A 22753-nucleotide genomic window follows, 5' to 3' on the forward strand; every position below is an offset into this window, starting at 1 on the left:
GACTAACTCTATATATACTCTAATCCGTCGCCTGGTTTTAAATTCACATTATTATTACTTCAAACATGATGCTTAGCGCAATTCGTGGAGAAGTAATCTCGTTGACTGGTCCCTAAAGTCCTTTGTTCTTAGTAAATCAAGCTGGTAGCTTAGTCTGAATGTGACAGCCTCTTGGAAATGTTGATCAACGTTAGCATTTGATTGGATAACACCGCGGTCTAAGGAGATACCTTTTATCAGGAGACCCCATGTCTGGTAAAGTGTAAGTGGTGAACCTTGGACCAAGAGAGTTTTCGCTTCCATGATTAGTACGTTGGACATGACCGCCTGGCTTGGGATCGTGGACCTTAGATCCTACCCAGATGCCATTACACAATGCCATTTCCGATCTTTAAGCAGAAAAAAAGTAGCGTTGCCGATTGTATGCACGTAGCCAGCAACATCATTGTCTGGTTTGCGCATTGGTTTGTTTTCAAGTGTGTCCACGGAGTTGAATAGCATCATATGTAAGTGCACCTGCGCAATTCATCGGATTCAGTCCGATTAATTTCTTCCCCTCTCGGAGTCGTAATCTAGCTTTCCGGAATCTCAAGTTCCAAGCCAAGCGGACCAGTGGCTTCTTCCATAAAACGAATAAGTGGTGAGAACACTTTGCTTGTAGATGAACGTTGCTTTGTCAGACTCGTCACTTGTTGGAAAAGATTGGAGGACAGATTGGCAATTACATGGTTTGTAATGTTGATACACATGCAATATATGATGGGTAGCGGCAGACTGACAGATGGCTTGAACAAAACAAAAGATCTATATAGATTGATGTGGAATTCTCTCTGACTTAGAGTTGCCTTGTCAAACCATTCGAGTATCTTTGTGAATCTTGCATAGGAACCATTTAAACTCAAATTAGTGACCGAATATTTGTTCTTTCTTAATAATATGTTTCCTTACCTTAATACATCGAGCGATTTATCATGAAAAAAGACTAAATCATAAATATGACCCAATCCTCTTTCGTCTGGTGTTTTAATAATGCTGGCGATTGGCTTCTTGCTTCGGGATAATTTGTCAAGCGCCCGCGTTGGCGTCGAGTGCTAGCGCCTTCAAATAACTTGCACGCCACAGTTGTGAACTCACCCAAATCATGGAATCATTTTTTCTTCCTCTCTAATTAATCGTAAACTCAAATGACTAGTGGAATATTACAATTGCATCAGTGGGATTTCCTAGCTATAAGACACCATCTTCCGCGGTATGAAACTTCGTCGCCTTGGGTATGATTTGCCCTTTCTGCTTACATGCAATTCCTCTCTTGCAATCATTATAAACCACGTTCATCATAAGCCATGCAATACAAAACGTTCGCCATTATTGGAGCAACAGGCCAGCAGGTCCTTGAATTCTACTACTTCTGCCCGTCGGTCAACAATCGACTAATATTGAGCTAGGGAGGGGCCATCGTACGGCACCTTGCCAAATCCTATCCCGACGCTAGAATCCGCGCCCTTACGAGGTCCCCAGATAAGCCCAATGCACGGGCACTCCTGTCACTAGGTCCCAATGTATCCCTTGTTCAAGCAAGCTTTTCGGACAGGCAGAGTCTGGTAGAAGCATTCGCAGACGCAGAGGTAGTCTTTTTGGTTACGGACTATTGGAATACTCAAAACAGTGCCATCTCGCCCAACCTTAATACCGAAATCACGGATGGAATGACAGCCATCGAGGTTGCTGCTCGTTCGAAAAGTTTAAGACACTTCGTCTTTGGAACTTTGCTGGACTTCGCGCCTCTCTCAGACATGAAATGGAGAAACATGTATCACTTCAGTATGTCGTCACCTTTTATCATGGTTGTAGCCGTATTCGAGTATCACTTCGTTAAACGGTTATTCCCTAGACACTAAAGCAGTGTTGAATCATTACATCCGAGCCAAGCCAGATCTGTGGGCAAAGACAACCCTCGTATTCTCACCCATATACTATGAGAACTATCTCACTTTCGACCAAAAGTTTTATCCAATGCTTGGCGGCCCAAGAAAGGTGCGCTACCACTCTTCCTTTAATCATGACACTTATGCGCGCAACAAAGGCTATTTGTCTTGCTTGGCCAAAACTGAGTCTAATGACTAGGTCGGCGATGAGTATGTCGCGTGGTACCCTGACTGTGGTACCTCGAATCTATCATATCTGAGCATCGAAGATTTGGGTAAAGTATTTGGGGCTATCATTGAGCAGCCCCAAAACTACTTTCAGAAGATGGCTGTTGCGATTGGCGAGTTTTTCTCCGCTCAAGATCTAATTAAACAATGGGCAGATGGTAATCATTCTACTATTCTTGAATTAGCATATAGTGTTCACTCACCAATTTGTGCTTTAGTTGTTGGTGTCAAGGCCAAGATTGAAACTCTATCGTCAGAAGAATTCACTGATAGAGTTGGAAGGCTTGGAGGGCTTGAATTCATGGCTCTGGAGATTTACGAACAGATGAGATGTCTGGAAGAACTGGGCGATCTGAGAACGATCCAAACAGAGATTCAAACAATCGATATGAGCCAGGTAAGGTACCAAAGCTTACCTACAACAAATAACACTTCTCTAACAATGCCAACTTGCAGGTGGTAGAGCTTACGAGCTGGAGACAGTGGGTCGCAGCACAAGACTGGACCGAGTTCTTCCATTTTGTCAACTAATGACAATTTGCAATCGCTCTGTGAATTATGTTTGACGGTTACCTTGTCAGTAACTCTAAGTGTGCATAGGAGATATCTTAATATTTATTGATGCCCTTGCACATTGTATCTATCCCTTTAAGCGGGAGAAGATCTTGTGTGTATAATAAAAAGTGGTATTACGAAAATGCGATATATAAGGCTTTTTCATACGCACTTTGAATAGGAATACTTCTCTAGTCATGCCAAAGAAATTTAACTTGTGTCCACCACCTTCAAGACCGAGCATAGAAAAATGGGATCACAAATTAAACCACCCGTCTTGTCAAATAATACAAGCAGCACTGTAAAAGTTTCATCTTTTGAAGCCCTAGAATCTACTCCCATGTGTAGATCGTTATCAGATTTTCTCTCCTCGTCACACAGCTTACTCTCCGAAGCCACATTACGGTTATCATTAGCCTTACTCTTCATCCAGCCTAACCAGTCACTAAATTTGGCTTCACCAAGTTGATCATAGCGCCTCCACAAGTGAGGAGCTACTTTGATCTTTCTACCTCCTGATCTGTAAACAAAGGTCCATACTAGTTCATTAATCTGGCCAAGTGGTAATACAAATAGCTCTTAATAGACAGGTTTCAATGGCGGGTTAGTTCATAAAAAGACATTCATTAGCCCGATGGGGACACTTGAAGCTACCGATCTTTGTCGGTGGCTTGTGCATTCGCCATCTTGCCGGATCGGCCCAATAACGTAAATGGCCGATCCAAAGTCTAAAGTGCTTCAGCTTACGGAGCACAAGAGGCTGATAAGTAAGCAACTCCCTCGTGTCCGGAGGATTCTACCACTTAGTCAGAGAAAATCGACTCAATAATATCTCCGCGCTTGGCTTCAAAACCACATGTTTGACTGTTTTGACCGTCAGTGGCAGTGAAACACCATCGTCCAATTGCTTTGCAAAGTGACATGTCCACATTGGAGGTCTCAAGGAGGGGCAAGGGGCGCCCCCGGAAAGATGTCAACCCATCCGTAAAGGTTTGTCGGTGCTAAGTGGTGTGCAAACGACTCAATCGAACAATATGAGCTTACTTGATACGTAGGCTCAAAGGGAAAAGAACAGACAGGCTCAGAGTATATTCAGAGCTCGCAAACGGGCCACTGAGGCTGCAAATGAATTGCGAATATCCCAACTTGAGAACACGGTTGAACGGATGGGCGATACTTTCCTCGAGCTCGTGAACCATGTTATCCAGGCGAACCAGAAACAAAAAGACCCTGAGTTAACAGGGAGGCTTCATGAGTCCATCCACACGTTTCTCATTTTAGCTTCAGCTTCATCGGATCAAAGGTGGGACTCTCCCAGCACCGGAAATCAAGGTGACAGCCGCCAACAAGCTCCGCATGAGGTTGAGGCCCCCGGCACCGAGGGGACAGCTGCGCCAGCAGCAATCATGACAGACGCAAGCTCATTCTGGCCAGTATCAGATCTGCCATCCTGGAACTCACAGAACTCTGGCAGCCTCTGGACCCTTCTTGATCAATTCGATTCAACCCCATCCTTGCTTCCTCAACTCACTGGGCCTCCCACCAACGTGCTGGGAAACGGTTGGACAAGGGACCTGCCGTTTTCATACACGGCTACTATCGGCGAGGCTGTTGGTCATCCCGTCGCTCAGTCCATGAGTACCCTCATCATTAGAGCAACCCTATACTATGTCTACTACATTCTATTGGAGGCAAACGACGGTATGTACTCGGACGCTGCACGGGATATATTTCGCTATGCACTCAGATTACACTCGAGAGACGAAATATTATTCAACATTCGATGGTTTATGGGCCCAGGGCAGCGAGAAGCCTATAGATTGGGCGTCACAAGATTTCAACTTCTCAGTGCTCAAGACCGCGAACATTTTCCAACATTGAGTCCCGCTGTGGATTCCGATGCGCTGGGAGACATTCAAGCACCAAAATTGCATAGTTCCAGTCTACGCCAAACACTACTTAATGCAAGCGGCGTCGAGTCTTATTTGCTACAGCACGGAGTTCGGAGGATAACCGGAGATATCCTCGAAATCGACCTAGGACAGTGGGACAATTATCGCAAAGCACAGTCGGCAACGGCTTTCACGTTCAATCCCAATCTGATCAATGCAGACGTATTTTTCCCCGCCGTGTCGCAGGGCGGGAGCAGCGCGGCAGCGATTCCAGCCCAACAAGTCTCTACGCCACGAACTGTGAGATTCTCGGAATCAAGTTTTATACGGTTGCTAGCTACGCAGGCGTCACATTGTTTAGCCTATGGGCCTGCGTATCGAAAAGACCGTTTGCCTGACTTGATAGAAGCTGCTTCTGTCTCAGGTATATGGAAACAATAACCAAATTGACCAACAAACAAAAACCCAATTATTATGACGAAAGAATTAGAACTATAAGAGTGTGCTACAGTAAGAAGGCTGCTGTGGGTGCTTTAGCTTGGTATTAAATATGTAGGTCGATAAAAGAAGGCAAGCGTCTCTCTTGAGACCTACGGAAGTAATCTTATCATTTTGCTAGTTTACTGTCTTTTGTCTCTTCGTAATCCAAGATATATACATTTTTTAAATCTTTAAATAATTAAGAATATCTGTATAATAAAGAATTTCATAAAGCATTGAAGAGCTTTTGAAGCTATTGATTGAGAACGCACGCGTTCCGTAGAGTGGCTAACCTACATTTCTCCCTCTCTACTTATTGCGAATTTCAACCCAACCGATGACAAATTATACTGCGATATTGATATCATTTATTAAAAATACGCGTTACATTTCAATTATATTGTCGGCCTGATTTGTATAGCACATACTGACAGCGCTAGGCATGGCCCTTCCTTTATAGCTGCATCCGTCGATTTTAAAGTAGCGTCGGCATTTTTATTCAAAATCCCGTCTAGGCTGAGTAATGAGATATGAAACGGACGTCCTCAATGATCCGTTTTTGCTCCCTTTGCACTGATTTGTAAGAACACGATTCTTCGAATCTTCTTGTTAGCCCGAGTTTGGTAATGTATTGAGCAAATATTGTCTTGAACAAACGTCGATATATCAGGAGTCAAAATGCTGTTCTGTAGCCTTGATAAAAGTATAAATAGCCCGCCCAAAGCAAGATAAGAAGGCTACTTCACTTGCAAGGATTCCATAAACAACCCAACAGACAAAAATCATGGCTTCTTTTGTTACAACCCACGTCAAACCTTATGATGCCCTTGAGAATACAGTGGCAGCCAACCCACTTATTGGCAATTCTTTCCTCATTACAGGCGCCGGTCGTGGCGTAGGCGAACATATTACAAGGGAAATTGCGGCAGCGGGCGCACAACGCATTGGACTTGTTGGCCGCAACCTTGAACGTATCAACGAGGCCAAAAAACGCTTTGAGGAAGCTTTTCCGGAAACTGTGTTCGAGGCATTCGCAGCTGATATTACGGATGAAATAAAGATCGGTTCTATCGTCAAGACATTTGGTGTCCCTGATGTCTTGATCAATAACGCTGGCCACTTCCCAGATGAAGGGCCTTTTATCAAGGAAAATTTGAAGAGTTGGTGGACTGGCTTTGAGATTAATATTTTGGGAACTGCTACTGTTACGCAGCAATTTCTTAGAGCCAAGCCTGAGGGCAAGAGTGCCATTGTCCTTAATGTTTCTACTCTTGCTACTCACATGCGCTTCCCATTGCATGGATGGTCAGGCTATACCGGAAGCAAACTGGGACAAGCACGAATTTTTGAACATATCCGCTTTGAACACCCAGACGTCCGATTCATTAACTGCCACCCCGGTAGTATTAAATCTGATGGTTTCGCCAAGTCTGGTGCTCCAGAGCCAGCTACCGGTATGACGGATGGAAAGCTTGCGGGCCAGTTCTTTGCGTGGCTTGCTTCTGATGAAGCAGAATTCTTGAGCGGACGATTTGTTTGGGCGGAATGGGATGTTGATGAACTCAAGGGAAAGAAGGATCAGATTCTCAAGGAAGACTTACTACTTACAACCATTGATGGCTTTACTCAGGGCTGGTAGTTTTGAGGAGGCTTTGCAGCCCACTTTCAAAATAAGGAAGGAATCCCAGAATCTTTGCTCACTGGGCCTGACCTGGCTGCATGAAATGTAAAGGAGGTACTCTCTCTTTTCAGTAGATAGAAAAATGATACAAGTTTACACTATAAAATGGGCTCGGTAGAGTTCAATTCATCCTGGAACTGCCGCTCACAAAACAACCCTAAAGGCCGACTGCCGGCCCCAATGCAGATAGAGACACATATGGCCGCACATAATTCGAGTGCACGCCATGGCTTGAGGAGCTTGATATATTACAGAAGTCCAAGGGTGTAGGTCGCAACTCGCTGCATTAGCTTTTAAGTGCTCGACCACAACACGGTCACACTGTAGCTTATCTAAAAGGCAGCAACGTATTAGGTCATCGAAAGCGCTACAATGGATCCGGCTGCAAGTAACCTCTGCTATGTACTCGATTGAGAATTGGATACCTACAGCTGCAGTTGGGTGGCGATACGTGAGGGAGGGTATAAGCACAAAAGTATTAATAAGACGACGATGTTTTCCTGTGCGCGCTACAAGAGTGATTGACTATAGGTAGACAGTTATTGAAATACTCTACTGCAGCTTAAAAATGTCATCTGACTCTTAGTATAATGTCTACGAGCGTTATATTTATTGATCCTGGAGTTAGTCACATGTGACCCGAGCCGCACAACATTTGACTTATCGCCCTTGAAGAACACTTACAGTTCCCTTAAATTTTTTAAAGTCTCCCAGAGTCGAAATAGATCACCCACGTCAAGAAGAATCTTGAAAGAATGCTACAGTATCCTGCCCTAGTTACAAACGAGGTCGAGGCCTCCAAGTTGGTGCCCAAAGACTGCGAGACATGGGCGAAGAGGGCATCGCAGTGCAGATTCTCAATTATGAAAGCTTACTCAATATGACTTTTGCCAGCGTTGACGAGGGGTTGAGGCTTGCTTAATGTATTAACAGCGAGCTCAAAAAGGTTGTTGACAGAAACCCGATACGTTTCAGAGCTTTGCTGAGATGCCATGTCACAGCTCAGCGGTAGTAATAGAGGAGGGAGCAGAGGAGAGTTGCGGCAATGGGGCTTCTTGGCGTAATATTTTCTAGTTCGATAGGCGACAGCGGCAAGCCCCTTATGACCCTACATTCTGTGGCCTTTGGCATGAGTTTGAAGTACTAGATGTACCACTATTTTTACATCCAGGTATCCCGCCTGAGCCCGTTATACGGACGTATCACGAGATACCTGGAAACGATCTCGCAACCGCTATGATGTTGGCACAGCAAAGTGGGAATCCAGGGGCTTCGCTTGGCCATATCCGGTACCCTCGATGTCCATCGTCGGCTAATACTAGTAATCGACTACGAATGAGCGGTGTTGTCGTTCATGCTGCAGAGGTTTGACGGGGCTCTCCAGCATGAGTCATTGGGCTTAAAGCGGAGTGTGGGGGAGATACCGAGAACACAAGTGTGTAGCCCTCAGACAAACGCGGGGTAGCTTTTCAAGGTAAGAAACGGCGACGGCCGGATCTCAGTTACTAATTGCTTATGGAACATAATTTATTGTAAAATTTCCCTAGGCATCGAAACAAGCTCAGATTGGCGTATATCTATCTCAATTGGCTAAGAGAGGCGTTTTATTGGTTCTTATCCTGTGATCTTCAAAACCTCGACTATAAGCGTGGTGCTTTTCCCAGCCGCCTTCTGTTTCACTTACGCCCGTATTGCCCGTATTACTAATGCACTTTGGGCATTGAGACGTCCTACTTACAGTAGATAACTCTTACGCCGCTCCACTGTGACGTCGTACATGTTAATTTAGATACAAGTACACAAACATCTATAAGGATTCAACCTCTCGAAATCCGATCCCAGGCCTTCAACAGACGCCATTGCCCACCTTCATCTAAAACTCTACGCAGATAGCCGATTGAAAACGTTTTGCTCGGGTGGCGTGAAACTCTTCACTCACGCCAGATTCTCGCCATGTCGACCCCCAGGCATTTCCGCCCGCCCAAATATGCGCTGGCCTCCGTAGCCATATCTCTTGCTGGTCTTTTCAATGGCTATGATACGGGTTCTATCGGCGCAATGACGACCATGGCACAATTTGAGGCCGTCATAGGTCGGCTGTCCCCTACGCTTCTTGGCTTCACTGTGTCCCTTGTCATGCTTGCAGGGGTGGTGCCGTCTTTCTTTGCTGGATATCTTGCCGAGCGATTCGGTCGTTTACGAGTAATCTTGTGCGGTTCTGTGCTTGTCATTCTTGGTGCTGTATTGCAAGGCAGCGCCAACAGTCTGCCGCAGTTTCTCGTTGGACGAGCATTCAGTGGATGCGGACAGGGCATTTTCTTGAGCAATGTCAGCGTGTATATCTGTGAAGTCGCTCCAGCAAAACACCGCGGAATGCTCGTCGGGTTGCCTCAGTTTCAGGCTGCTACCGGCGTCTGTCTGGGCTACTTCACATGCTACGGTAGCGTCAAGCTTTCTGGAAGTATTGCGTGGCGTTTGCCCCTTGCTTTGCAATCAGTCGTGGGCGCCGCCTTGACATTGAGCTGCCTAGTCCTACCTGAGAGCCCACGATGGTTAATACAACATGGCAAGACGCAACAAGCTCGCCGCTCATTGCAAAAGCTGGAGTTTGATATGGCCGAGGCAGAGCGTGACTTCCTAACATCCACACAGGAACGGGTCAGTCTCTCGCTTTGGCAGAGCCTTGCTATGCTATTCAAACGAGGTTATCGCGCCAGGACTATGCTTGCGTTATTCATTCTTGGCATGGTACAGTTATCCGGCATTGATGGCGTAATTTATGTGCGTAACCTTCTACTCACATGTGGTTCTTCATTAACACGCGTTTCTAGTATGCTCCTACCTTGTTCAGCCAAGCCGGACTCACGAGCTCCACGGCATCGTTCCTAGCATCTGGAGTATCTGCTATTCTGATGCTTGTAATCTCCATTCCCGCCTTCCTGTTCGCCGACAAGTGGGGACGTCGGATATCCGCCATCAGTGGTGGCATTACCTTATCAGCATGCATGTTTCTAATAGGCAGCTTGTATGCAGCTAATGCGGTTCATCCTTCAGGCGTGGCACGCTGGGTTGTTATTGTTAGCGTTTACATCTTCAGTCTCACATACTGCGCGACCTGGGGCATTGTAGGCAAGATATATGCCAGCGAGATACAGCCAGGACATACAAGAGCCGCAGCCAATTCTGTGGCTCAAGCACTAAGTTTTGTAAGACTCATATTCTACCAGCTGAATCATTGTTTTACTTACATTATAGTTTACTAATTGGATTGTCGCCATCTTGACGCCGATTCTATTGAAACGGTCTGCTTACAGCGCGTATTTCCTCTTCGGCGGCCTTGCTCTAGTTACAGTTACAGTTCTAGTGCTTTACATGCCCGAGACGCGCGGTCGATCTCTTGAGAATATTCAGGAGGCTTTCCATCGCCCGACAGTAATTTCGGACGTCACAAGTTGGATTAGGAGGCGGGGACAAGCGATCGTCGAGTCTCCTGAACCAATCCAATTGACCAACAGGTCTCTGACTAACCATTCTGCAAGCTCAGTAGCCAGGCCACGGCGAATTGAGGCTACAAAATGATTGTAAAGGGCTCAGGCTTCTTCAAGAAATTTTCCAGATGATGGCAATTCTATTGCAGGAGTTCTTAAATACCGGGTCCGTCAGCTGCGTTTCGTATCAAACTCTTTCGCTCTGTTGCCAATATTTACCAAAACCACCGCCCGTCGCTCATAAATTTATGCTTAAATATGCTTAAATTATACAGACCAGTTTTATTTCGACCAAACCTCTCTTTGATACAGACCTAAGAGCGAAGACTGTCATATTTGGCGAGTGATTCATATGGGACATGTTTAAAACCTATAACTATATATAACAGGAAGACGAAGAAGCCGATCATCTTTGTTATTGCTTTTGTTAGAGTCATCTATATTGTCGCAAAATTTAAGTGAGAGAAAGTTTAACACATTGTTTAACACATTGACATCGCGTGATGCATTACTTGCTCTTCGTCCCATTCAATGTGGTTCTTTCCTCACGCGTGGCACGTTGGGCCTCATATGCTACAAGACCTAGGACATCGTAAGCAAGATGTGTACCAGCAGGATGCAGCCAAGATTAATACACCCTCTACTAATGGTACTGTGATTAAATGAAATTGATATCACACTTTAAAAATTTAACAAAATAACTATTAAAACTATTCGATTCAATGATAAAATATATATTCTATAATAAATCTGCGAAGTATAATCAGTTGATATATTAACTTGGCAAGCAATTGTTTCACACACAATGGTTTCCAGTGCCTGTAAGATAGGATCGGTTAATCTCTCCCGAATGTGTATAGACTCACTTCCAATAATTTCCAATCTCCCTTAAATCTCCTAATAATGCTGGTGGATTATCTAACGCCGGGAAATGGCCCCCAAAATCGCGATCTAATTGTTACAACGCATGTCAGTACATAATTCAACTTTTTACTGATCTACTGAGAGCCCGATGGAGGGGGCGGAAAACTCACTATTGTACAGCACTAGATTCCCTGTTTTCGCCACTAACGCCGGTGGCCAGAAGCCCACATTGTATTTGAACGCACTGAACAAAAGTGGCGCATCGGTACGAGCCTTACTGTACACCGAACCGAAGCCTTGGGAATTTTGTGCGTAGATGACCACCGACGAGGCGAAGCTCTCCGTCAGGTAGTAGAGAGAGACATGGCGGAGGATCTCATTGTGTGTAAGGACAGAGGGTGCAGTCCCGGCAGAGGGGTCAGACCCTGCTCATGCACAGTTAGTATGCGAAAGTGAAATTGAGGTTTGGTTTTCTGGCCATGGAGCCATTGAGGGTAGTGGCTGAAGACTTACAGTTGAGAAATTTCTCACCGATCCAGGCCAGTTGACCAACTGCGTTATCCTGAAGGGCTTATCCAATTGTGTTGGGCTTTTGTTTGATCAGAATGGTGAGTATTTATTAGATTACCCTTAATTGGAAGGGGGTGACATACTTTAGTTGTCTGCTCAAGAAAGTAGCCCTCTCCAGTGGTACTCCATTCCGTTGTTACAGACTCCTCAAATGCTTCCAGTGAGTTGAGGGTGATATTCTGAGCATCAAGTTGTGCAGAGTTCAGAGGCAGAAACGGCAGAAACGCCAAATGAGCTGCGCGAACGGTTGCGTTGTACTGATCGTAGAGGTCATAGCCGATACCAGCACCGAAATCGGTTCCAAATAGAGCGTAGGTATCGTAATGTAAGACCTGCGTTAATAGGGTGTTGATTATACGTGCAGAGTCGGAAATTGTCCACTTGACAGGAGGAGCGGACGAAAAGGCAAATCCTGGTAAAGAGGGCACGATTACGTCGAATGCTACTTTTTTGCCGGTGGCCGTTGTCGCTTGCTTGGTCAGCTCTTCGATGATAGGAGTGAATCCGAGGAAGGAACCAGGCCAGCCGTGGAGAAGAACGAGCGGTATTGCATCCGTTGCGTTTGACTTTTCGTGGACGAAGTGGATGGTCAAGCCTTCGATTAGGGTCGTGTAGTGCTTGAATCTACAAAGTGTCAGCGGTGTTGCCTTTTTGCACCGGAATAAGAAACAATACTTGTTTATTTCCTGTTGCTCGCTTTCCCAATCAAACACTGTCAGCCATTGCTTTTGCAATGATTTTAAATCATGTAAAGAGATTCCGTTGGCATTTCCTGTGTCAGTGTAGACGGGCTGTGAGAGTAACTGAGTACTACGGATCTGCTCCAGCATCCGGGGTACCCTCGACGAGAGATTGATGGTGAAGGGATGCACTTGAGATGTGTGCTGTGTTTGTACAGGACTCGCCTGGCCAGGCCCAGTGAGGACGCCTAGAGCGAATAATTTAGCAAACAATACGCGCATGTTGTGGTCGCGATATTCCAGAATAGTAAGCTGCATAGAGCTGGGCGATATTTACACCGCAGCACTTGAAGCTATATATGCCTCTTGAACCCTTACAAGGCAGAGTCTCAAGCACTCATGAAATTGGTGTTCAGTTCCTAGAATTGATAATCTGCAATTACCAATCACTACGGTTATTCAAATCGCCCCATCAAGCGTGGAGTTACAAATGCCTAAAGCGGCAATACACTGCATATGTTATTGTTTCGAACAAGACAGCCAGGTACCCAGCGGGTTGAGAAGGCGATTGCATTAGCCCCGCCTCTCTATTACTAGAAGACAGGCTGCTTTTACAGGCTTATTATAGCCTGTAGAACGCCCTGGGTTCGCCGGAATTAGCGTTCTGCTGCTCTAAGCCACACATGCCGCTGGCTTGGACACAGTTTACTCATTGAGGGATACCGGAAACACAGCCCCTTATCACAAGTGTTGCAAGTATTACCGACACTAATTATAACAAGGTTCCCTTTACGCCAAGCAAGCTCACTGTACTTTCCTCGAGTACTGCACTCGAAACACTCAGTACGTAAATAACAACTTCGCCCATACTACAAAGCAGAAACCAGTGTCTCAAATTGTGTATTTAATTCCGCAGGGAAAAACAACAAATGCTGTTCAAGCAATATCATAGCGTTTTGTTTAATCTATCAACACGAGCAACATGGGCGCGATTTTTTTGGCTACGGACCGAGAGATGGAGTGGATGTTGCAAAGGTACATGCAGAAATGGGATTCAAAGTTGCGGTTGTCTCACGCTCTGAAAGTATTCGGAGAGCGCAGTGGATTATCTCCAGTATCAAGCAGATCTTAAACACCCTAAATCTCTTGAAGATATCTTTGACAGAGCCATTTAAGAACTGGGCCATCTCAGTGTTGTAGTTTACAAAGAATAAACTGTTTTGTACAGTGCTAAAGTCAACTTAGGTAATAAAATATTGATGCCCGCTCAAAGAGTTCATAGTTGTGAGCAAAGCTGCCGCGCCGATCGAGGTCACCTTATTAGCACGAAATCACCTTGTTTGATCGAGACCACCTAGGAAGGCACTCCCGCATATCTTGTTCGCAGCTTTGCTGTAATTATAGCTGCTTTCTTGCAAATGGATTTGTCCAGTTCTCTCGTTAATCGAATCGCAAACTTTCAAGCAGATAATAATGATAACATCCGTGTCCGCTTACGCTGCTGCGCAGTTGGCGGTACGCACTTTTACATTTATATCGGAACAAATGCCAAAACAATGATTAATACCGGCAATAACCTTCCGTTTATGATAGTCCGGCCGCCGCTGAGTATAGAGGTAGGAGAAGACTGAGTAGCTCATCTTATCCACCACCTGTTGGAAGAGTACAGAGACCAGGATTTTAAGTAAGTCATTGCTACTTCTAAGAATAGTATTGCGAATCTGGCACCTAAAAACTCTAATGTGTAGATTGTGTTTTGCGCATGAGCGCAAAGAAGATGAGTCACCTCTATACTCTGCCAAAGACGACTCTGCCACTGCAAAGTTTTATATGCAGCTAATCGAAGATCAAACACACATTCAGGGCTCTTGAATACAACGTTTGTGAAAAGAAACAGTTATTTACGCCTCCTAGAACCTGTAATCTAAGACGCTGTTAATATGGATTAGAAGATGCCCAAGGGTCAGTATCTATTTGAGGTGAAGAGTAAGTTTCAATGGTAATATATGTTGAGTGGCTGTTGAACAAAAACTTGGATGACTCTGTATATTACATGGAAATCATCGATGTCGATGGTGTCTACGATGGCGCTATGGATGACATATCTGGCTTCATCCACGTGGTATCATGTGCCTGTTTACGCTTCAAATTCAAGCCAACCACCAACGGTAAGGAGGCTTCTGATGCTTTTCTAAGCCCTATTGCTGAAATTGTGATTCCGTACACGAAACTAATAACCCTGATTGCTTTGGAGGCTGCTACTAAGTCTAACTCTGTTACTTGACTTGTCTTGACGTCCTCGTCAGCCACAGCTAGTGTGCCAGTGCCAAATGAGAGGAATGTTATCACAACAAGTTTTTGATATGGCTCTTTTCTGACTCTACATCTCCCTGACATATAAAACATAGTTATAACGAGAATGTAATAAAGGCTGCTGAGACTGATAAACATCACCTTAGTACAAACTGTACCTAGTATACACTGCCTCAAATGCTGAAGCTGAACGTGTCACTTGGAAATGGCACAGAGAAATCAATCCTAGGTTAGTTCTGAATACCTTTTTGTCAAACTTAGTTGTAGGTGGTCTCCTGAAATCCTATTACATCAAATTCTGCTGAGATCAAATGATACTACTGTAGTGGGGGCGTATTCTTGCCACAGAGATGAGTGGTTCTACTATGGATTTTAGCAAAAGGTTCTTTCTTGGTGATGGCACGGCAATCAAATTGTTCCCTTCCCATAAGTTATTTTATGTAATGCTTGAGAGTGGGGGGAAAGAGATAACCAAGCTGTTGCCACAGAGTGTTTTGTCGATCTCGAAGATGTCGCGCGTCTGCATGTAACCGGACTTCTGGGCGAATCGATTCTCTCTGGGTGTCTATCTGGATTCGCTACAGCATAATATTAGACATACGTGCATGCTGTATTGCATAAGCTACGCCCAAATATCCAACTCCCAGAGCCGCCACCAAATGAGGCTCGAGATCTGACAGAAGTGGTGCTTAATAAGAGAGTTGGAGAACTCTGGAGAAGTTGTTTCGGCCAGGACTGGACCACAATGGAGAAAGGTGTCGCAGATGGTATAGTTGACATTGTCTAGATGTTGAATTGGAGATATAGTATGCTGAGATAATGACTATGGAAGCATTTTAGATCAATAACAGCTTACCAATATACTCTAAAATTATCACACTATTTGCTTTTCGGGTATTGGAAACAGATTTTAGTTATCATGTTTTGCCTTCCAGTAGTACTTGCGTTTTACCATTAATAGCCTTATCTTTGTAATGTATGCTATAAACACTTACCACAGACCCTGATTCCAAATATGAGGCATAAAATTGGCTGGGGTTAGCCAGTCACTGGGTTTAGTGTTATGTTCTGACGTTATTCCCACTACTCTACTCCTCACCAACTCCGCCGGACTAGAAGCACAACTGGTGGAAAAATAGTTATAGGCTACTGCTGAATAAGCCAATGTTGGCTCAGGCCGAGGCAGATCAATAAACGTATTGCCTAGCCTCGGCCATGATGATAGCATTATTTCTCTATTTATAGTCTCTATTGCGTGGATCCATTATTTGGTTTGAAACACAATTACCTTTGCTCAAATCTTACAACTGAACGTTCTACCCCGGCCGCCATTATGCCTCTTTACGATGTTGAATATGTAACTCCGCTTACGTCGGAGCAGCAAGAACAGCTAGCTGTTGCCTTCACCGATTTGCACTCAAAGCGTTTCAACACTCCCCGTTTCTTTATCAACGTCCGGTATACGGATGTGAGCAACCAAGTAGTATTCCGAGGAGGTGTCCGGCGAAAGTATAATCGCGTGATCATCAGAACACGAGCAGGGAGCAATCGTACGAATGAAACATACCTAGACCATTGCAAGCAAATTACAGCCGAATGGGAGAGAATTGTAGGAAAGGAAGGTGAAAAGGGACTACGAACAGTTTGGGTGATGGGCGCACTGACAACGGCCTTGGAAGCCGGAATCGGACGGCCAAAAGTAAGTGGGCAGCAACTCCATTTATCACTTAGATGATATTGTATCTAACACATGTATTTTGTGGAATAGACTGGAGAAGAAGACCAGTGGGTACAGGACAACATACCGCACTTTAAAGCTTTGGCCGCAGCTGGTGACGAAGATTTCATTGAGATCATGCGGGAGCTGGAAGGAAAGTAGGCAAACGCGATTCAGTTTACTCATCATAGTAAGAGTATAAATTGACAGTTATTGGTTAAGCTTTAAGAACAAAGGCCGTTGTTTCACTTGCATATGAGTATATGACCACGAGCTAGTAAAGATAAGTACATGGCATATAGTGAGAGACACCATCTCTGGTGGGCATGAGGATAGTCTCTTAACTTCAGATTCTTTTGAGAAAGAGAGATTTATAGGCTTATTGCCCTCGTCTGTGGTATGTCTACGTAAAAGGAGTGCTTCAGCTGACATTCTTCACTCTTCCATGATATATAAAGGAAGATTTCTGCTCTTACTAGATGAAGCTTAAGTTTATGTACGTTACTAGCGGTCTACGCTTAAGACACATAATACGCCTGGTGCAGAAAATCCCTTTCTGGTATTCTATCATCTCTAAAACCCATAAGACCGTCATCAGAGTGCTACACTTAGTCTCCAGCCTCATGAAGCTTTCTAATCTAACCAAATTGGTCAAGTACTCCTTGAATGGCCATGACAGCGTACTTATAAATACATCTGTTGTTTTTCTCATTTTGCTCAACTGCACGCGAGCGATCCCAAGACTTTCAAGAAGAGTTTCACTCATGAAGTATGGGGCAAGTAAGCAATCACGATACCGTAAGTGTTTACGATCGCTGCGGAGTAGCTAACTAGGCGGCACTCGTAACACATTACAGGCACAAGAGGGCGTATAAATAAAGCCACGCATCTGACATTACGAATCACTCGCGGAACTTTCCGAGGCATAGAGCCACCATCATACTTGAAGAACTGAAAGCGTGTTCTTGCCTCTATTTGGTTAGCAAACAAAAGTGGGCGGGGCTAGTCTTTCTTTGCGTATTAGCTTGTGGGAAGCTTCATATTTGCTCCATTTCATCCAACCCAGTGACTGACAAACGTTAGCCTCCTCCCCAGCTCTTTTATTATACATTCCGAGTATTTTACATTTACACTTTACTTCTTCAACACATGATTCTATCATACACTGTGATATTATTATTTTCCTGTCTTTAAAGATGGTTGTGACAGCAAATAGGTCGTTAAGCTGTGGCTATAGTGAGTGCCTGAAAGATCTGATCACGATGGTTCAGATCTACCACGCCAAATCTATCTACTGGGCAATGGATTCTCAATATCCATAATCCCGACCCAACAGACATTCTAATCCAAAAGAGATTACATGGTTGTTTACAGTATAGTAAAATTTTGGGTCGATCGGAATTATGATCCTTTGCCGGCCTTCGTGCCGCGGGAAGTTCGATTGGTAAGCTATACCGCAGCTAAGACCACATAGAAAGCTTAACCGCCAAAAAGCTTGTTTTGGAGATGCTAGACTGTAGCCATGTATCGGTCCTGATGGTTTATCTTATGAGCTTCTAATTGTTGGGATACAGCTATTTCCTTCAGGTAGCTCTACAACTTGTACTCTACAATAACAGCTAACTAAGCATATAGCTTTATTTAGGACTTTTAATGTTTGTGATGCTTGCTTCGTAGCAGTACTTGGTGCTGCTGTACGAGTATGGCTTCTGACCCTTCATTCCATTGTCGAAACTTTGCTCTCGTTAGGGCAAACCGCTTGAAAGGGAAATTCTGTTACGACCTGGTTCACTGTAACAGTTGAACACTTTATAAGCAGTTGGTTCCACAGCTGGCTCCGTTACATTAATTCCGCTACAGTAATTGCTACAGTTGCGATCATTGGTCTGATCTTTTGCCCTGCCAACTTAATGGTTTTAACATATGGCTCAGGTAGCATTATCCACATTTATCAGGCAAGTGTTACCTATCTAAGTTTAATTGCAGGCTCCGAGGTATCTCCAACCCCTAATATTCACGTAGTGCCGCTACGAAGGAATACGCTCCGACATCGAAGGGGCTGCATCTCCTATTTCCAATTTTTAATCAAGGCAAAAGCCTTATACAATTAGTAATACTGTAGCCATTCATTAGCAGAGCTATCAGAATAATAACGCTCTGCTTCCAAGCATACACATGCTATAGCAAGATGTTGACTCAACCGCTTTTCTGCTTAGAAGCTTCACTATTCACGAAAGCAGCTAGCCAAGTTCAAATTGAGTTTGTTTAAAAACTCATTTCCCCCAGTGGTCATCATGTCGACCACAGACTCTGTGAGAGAGTTGCCTACTGCCGAAGCAATTACGATCCCAATCGATAAGATCTCTTCACGACTCAGTCGCGTCCAAAGCAAAACCGCAGACATACAAGAGAAATCAGATGATATAGAGCTCGGCGTTCGTTCGATCAAGAGTGTTCGATGGGTTGTAGTGTGTTTCTCACTATATGTCACTTGTTTCCTCTATGGTCTCGATACAACGATCGCGGCTGATGTTCAAGGCTCCATTGTGGAAGCGTTTGGCCATATAGACCAACTTGCCTGGATTGGAGCTGGTTTCCCACTAGGGTCAGTTTCAATGGTGCTGCCACTTACTGCTGCCTTTGTCAGTTTTAATCTCAAGTGGACATTTATTGCAACCGTCATAGTGTTCGAGGTTGGCTCTGTTCTCTGTGGCGCTGCGCAAAACATGAATACAGTCATTATCGGCCGAGTTATTGCAGGCATGGGCGGGACCGGCATCTATCTTGGAAGTCTCAACTATATTTCCTCTTTAACTACACCAAAAGAGCGCGGTACCTACATCACAGGAATAGGCTTCTGTTGGGGCATTGGAGCGGTGCTTGGACCGGTCGTCGGCGGGGCCTTTTCTGTATCATCTGCAACCTGGCGATGGGCATTTTACATCAACCTGGTGATTGGTGGAGTTCTCGCGCCAATTTTCATATTCATTTTGCCGTCATTGCACCCAGTTCGAGGAGTGTCAACCCGCACAAGGCTCGCGAATCTTGATTTCGTCGGATTTGTTCTTGGATCAGGCGTATGGGTGACCTTTGCATTGGTGTTTACAATGGCAGGCGGACAATGGGCGTGGGGCGACGGAAGAACCATCGCTATGTTCGTTGTCTTCGGCATTGTATTGATCGCCTATGTTTTACAACAGGGCATGTGCCTGTTTACAAGTCGAGAGACGCGATCATTTCCCGTGAACTTGCTATTCACTCGGACACACTTTCTGTTATACGTCGCCATGGCTGCTAACGATGCTACCCTCTTTGTCTTCCTCTATTTCTTCCCCCTCTACTTTCAATTTGTACACAGTGACTCGGCACTAGAAGCTGCTGTTCGACTATTGCCATACGTCATTATAATGGTCACGTTCAATCTGGGAGCTGGCCATCTCTTGTCCAGAGTGAAGCGATACATGCCGATCTATATCTTTTCTGGGGTTCTCCTGACAGTTGGAGGCTCTTTGATGGTCGTTTATCTCAAGCCTTCGACTACTATATCCGTTATTTATGGCCTATCAATTATTAATGCTGTTGGTACAGGTCTCACTAACCAGCTCGGCTATGCCGTGGCGTCGCTTGTTGTGGAGCCCCAAGAAGTTGGAGATGCAATAAGCCTACAAAATTTGGCGCAGTTGGGTGCCAGCCTCATCTCCCTTGTTATTGCTGGCCAGATATTCCAGGCAGAGGCAGTTAAAAACCTGGAGAGAGTGCTCATCGGGACCAACTATTCACACCAAGACATAGTGGATGCTGTATCTGGTGCACAGAGTACGCTTTTCCAGCAAATCAGTGGCGAGCTGCGCAATCAAGCGGTGAAGGCAATCACAGAGGCCATACAGAAAGCGCTCTATCTACTGCCAATTGGGGGCGGCGTTCTCCTGATGGCCGCGCTATTCATGAAACGAGAGAAGCTCTTTGGAGAAATTGTGGCCGTTGGAGCTTAGTTGAAACGCTTTGCGTGTACTAGGTTAGATGTATGGGCCTAGATCCACGGTGAATAGCTTTTGAGATACCATTGGTGTCTATTATTATTGAAGTCATGTTATTGCCATGGCGCTTTTCATCAAGTGAGACGATATTAATAATGCCTCGATGTAGTCTGATCAACTCAGAGTTTCAATGCATGTGTATACGTCTCATCATAGCGGCTAAGGCTAAGAAGATCGACCGCACTAGAAGAAGTGGCATGTTCTAAAGTCTCCCCAGCACAGCTTCCAGAGCCTAGATCTAGCAGAAAGGGGTAATGGGGCAGCTTCGTAAGCGCAAAGAAAATTTCCGCCAGGCGCTAACATGGAGCTCAGAAGTTATTGATGGAGTGCTGTTTCTTTTTGGGGGATTCTTGCGAGAACAGCGCCAAATTTTATAGAATAAAGAACTGCAGACACTATGAGTAGTAACTTACTACCAGATCTATTCAAAAATGAATACCTACAGGTATACTTTTAGATGTTGCTGTTCCAACTACGCACGTCTGGCTGCTGTCTCGGGCTATGTGCCGGCACTCAGTCCCCAGACTGTCTTTGGGCTTGGTCTATGATTCAAGCCGCCACCAAACTACGGCCCGCATTTAGGCCAGAGTCGCATCGGTCCTCCGAGCTGTCTGTTTTGGGTAAATACTGTACTCACGATATTCCCTGTCCTGTCGGCAGCAATGGAGCTGCCAATGCGTTCAGACTCTTTTCCTACGCCCTGATTTTACTTGTTACGGACACTGCTCGAAGAGTCTTACAAAAGAATGCGTAGCAGTATCACAAATGTAATGCAGAAACTTACAAATCCATGAATTCAATGTCCATACAATGAGCCTTTGAGAAGGTTAAAAAGAGACGATTAGCACCCAATCCTACGAAATTATATCAGTGCCATCACAGCAGTCACAGCAGCAACAATCCAGCTCGCTAACATCGAGAAATCACTCCAGCTTTCATTTCTCATTCTACATCTCTTTGCCCACTTTACAATGTCGAAGAAGATTGCAACAATTATCGGAGCCACTGGCAAGCAAGGCAGAGCTGCTATCAATGTATTCCTTCAAAAGCCTGAGTATCTTGTTCGCGGTATAACACGCAATGCAGACAGCAGTGCTGCTAGAGCTCTCAAGGCCAGAGGAGTTGAGGTTGTGCAAGCTGATCTCAACGATGAAGCAACATTGAGGGTGGCATTTGAGGGCTCTCATGTCATCTTTGGCACCACTGACTTTGTTCCCGGCTTTGTCCAGTATGGCAGCGAAAGAGGAAGGGATATTGAGGCCGAGCAGGGTCGCAACGTTGCGCGGGCTGCTCAAGCCACGCCTACGCTTGAGCATCTTATCTGGAGCACTCTGCCCTCGACTTCCAAGATTAGCAATGGCAAATACGCGTGTCCCAACTTTGAAGGGAAAGAAGCGGCCAATGATTTCATCCGCACCCTGCCTGATCTACTTGCCAAGACAACCTTTGTATTGGTTGGCTGGTACGACTTGAATTTTAACTACCCCTGCTATAAGCCCGTTTGGGTGGAGGCGGCCAATAGATATGTCGTCATCGGAGACTATGACCCAGACGCTACCTTGGTCTATATCGGCGATGTCGAGAAGAATCTTGGACCGTTTGTCAAGGCCATAGCAGAACAGCCAGAGAAGACCAAGAATGGCGCCATTGTTTTTGCCTATACCGATACAATTGGATTCGAAGAGCTGTTGAAGCGTTGGGCCAAGGCGAAGGGCAAGGAGGCGGCTTATGTGAGTACGAGCTACGAGATCATGGGTGTATTGTACCCTGAATGGACAAAGCTCGCCGATATGACTCGTTGGATGGGCGATTATAAAGACACCTACTGGTCTTACAAAGAGGGAGAATTCCTGTCTTACAAAGACCTAGGCATTGCTATCAGCGATTTCGTCTCAATGGATGAATCGCTCAAATATTTGGAGATTGCTTAGTGTATCTAGCTGCATAATGTATTTTGCGCAAATCCCAATTTGAATGTTCTCTTACAAGGTGCTCTGCTTCCAGTAAAGGCTAGGTAATATTCAGAATCTGACTTCTCAGACAAAATGAGTCACGATGAGAAGTCATAGGTGACTTACAGCATCCATATCTATAGTGGCATACTCACTATACGCTGTATTGCGAAACCGCCATTCTAAAACTTACGAAGCAGCACCACAAACTTGGGGTTTTCTCATAGCCTACTAGCATTCTGCCTACATGGCCATACATGATTATACGATATCTGATGATGTGAGATATTAGACTCTCAGAATCATCTCGTACACCATATCCCTTTGTAAAGCTTGACGGTGGTACTTCCGTACTCATAATGGCTAGCTAG

General features: G+C 45.0%; 8 protein-coding genes across 9 annotated transcripts; 7 read left to right on the plus strand and 1 right to left on the minus strand.

Annotated features, from left to right (window-relative positions):
- Positions 1–1343: 1343 nt before the first annotated feature.
- On the plus strand, positions 1344–2684 carry TrAtP1_000042 (uncharacterized protein; the record flags this gene model as incomplete). Its single annotated transcript, XM_014092008.2, has 6 exons — positions 1344–1388; positions 1446–1821; positions 1892–2034; positions 2125–2311; positions 2372–2550; positions 2610–2684. 6 exons carry the CDS (start codon positions 1344–1346, stop codon positions 2682–2684), a joined length of 1005 nt encoding a protein of 334 aa, XP_013947483.2.
- Positions 2685–3798: 1114 nt separating this feature from the next.
- TrAtP1_000043 (uncharacterized protein) lies at positions 3799–5041 on the plus strand (the record flags this gene model as incomplete). The annotated part of the gene is made up of 1 exon (XM_014092007.2): positions 3799–5041. The coding sequence occupies exon 1, from the start codon at positions 3875–3877 to the stop codon at positions 5039–5041; it is 1167 nt and encodes a 388-aa protein (XP_013947482.2). The 5' UTR covers positions 3799–3874.
- An 818-nt stretch (positions 5042–5859) lies between these two features.
- TrAtP1_000044 (uncharacterized protein) lies at positions 5860–6719 on the plus strand (the record flags this gene model as incomplete). The annotated part of the gene is made up of 1 exon (XM_014092006.2): positions 5860–6719. The coding sequence occupies exon 1, from the start codon at positions 5865–5867 to the stop codon at positions 6717–6719; it is 855 nt and encodes a 284-aa protein (XP_013947481.2). The 5' UTR covers positions 5860–5864.
- Positions 6720–8549: 1830 nt separating this feature from the next.
- Positions 8550–10726, plus strand: TrAtP1_000045 (uncharacterized protein). The gene is made up of 3 exons (XM_014092005.2): positions 8550–9542; positions 9593–9967; positions 10017–10726. Exons 1-3 carry the CDS (start codon positions 8715–8717, stop codon positions 10338–10340), a joined length of 1527 nt encoding a protein of 508 aa, XP_013947480.1. The 5' UTR covers positions 8550–8714; the 3' UTR covers positions 10341–10726.
- A 241-nt stretch (positions 10727–10967) lies between these two features.
- On the minus strand, positions 10968–12701 carry TrAtP1_000046 (uncharacterized protein). Of its 2 annotated transcripts, XM_066110421.1 has the most exons (5): positions 12359–12701; positions 11767–12307; positions 11627–11675; positions 11284–11538; positions 10968–11200 (listed from the first exon to the last, which is right to left on the minus strand). In XM_066110421.1, exons 1-5 carry the CDS (start codon positions 12679–12681, stop codon positions 11112–11114), a joined length of 1257 nt encoding a protein of 418 aa, XP_065966492.1. In that variant the 5' UTR covers positions 12682–12701; the 3' UTR covers positions 10968–11111. The 2 variants fall into 2 exon arrangements, with proteins under 2 accessions (XP_065966492.1, XP_065966493.1); XM_066110420.1 differs by lacking the exon at positions 10968–11200 and having other exon boundaries at positions 11250–11538; positions 11627–11702.
- Positions 12702–15944: 3243 nt separating this feature from the next.
- Positions 15945–16557, plus strand: TrAtP1_000047 (uncharacterized protein). The gene is made up of 2 exons (XM_014092003.2): positions 15945–16375; positions 16445–16557. The coding sequence occupies exons 1-2, from the start codon at positions 16010–16012 to the stop codon at positions 16553–16555; spliced, it is 477 nt and encodes a 158-aa protein (XP_013947478.1). The 5' UTR covers positions 15945–16009; the 3' UTR covers positions 16556–16557.
- A 2047-nt stretch (positions 16558–18604) lies between these two features.
- TrAtP1_000048 (uncharacterized protein) lies at positions 18605–20491 on the plus strand. Its single transcript, XM_066110422.1, has one exon. It carries the CDS (start codon positions 18688–18690, stop codon positions 20383–20385), a length of 1698 nt encoding a protein of 565 aa, XP_065966494.1. The 5' UTR covers positions 18605–18687; the 3' UTR covers positions 20386–20491.
- An 830-nt stretch (positions 20492–21321) lies between these two features.
- TrAtP1_000049 (uncharacterized protein) lies at positions 21322–22361 on the plus strand (the record flags this gene model as incomplete). The annotated part of the gene is made up of 1 exon (XM_014092001.2): positions 21322–22361. Exon 1 carries the CDS (start codon positions 21402–21404, stop codon positions 22359–22361), a length of 960 nt encoding a protein of 319 aa, XP_013947476.2. The 5' UTR covers positions 21322–21401.
- Between the last annotated feature and the right edge of the window lie 392 nt (positions 22362–22753).

The sequence above is a fragment of the Trichoderma atroviride genome, chromosome 1 (assembly GCF_020647795.1).
Source record: "Trichoderma atroviride chromosome 1, complete sequence".
Classification (NCBI taxonomy): Eukaryota; Fungi; Ascomycota; class Sordariomycetes; order Hypocreales; family Hypocreaceae; genus Trichoderma; species Trichoderma atroviride.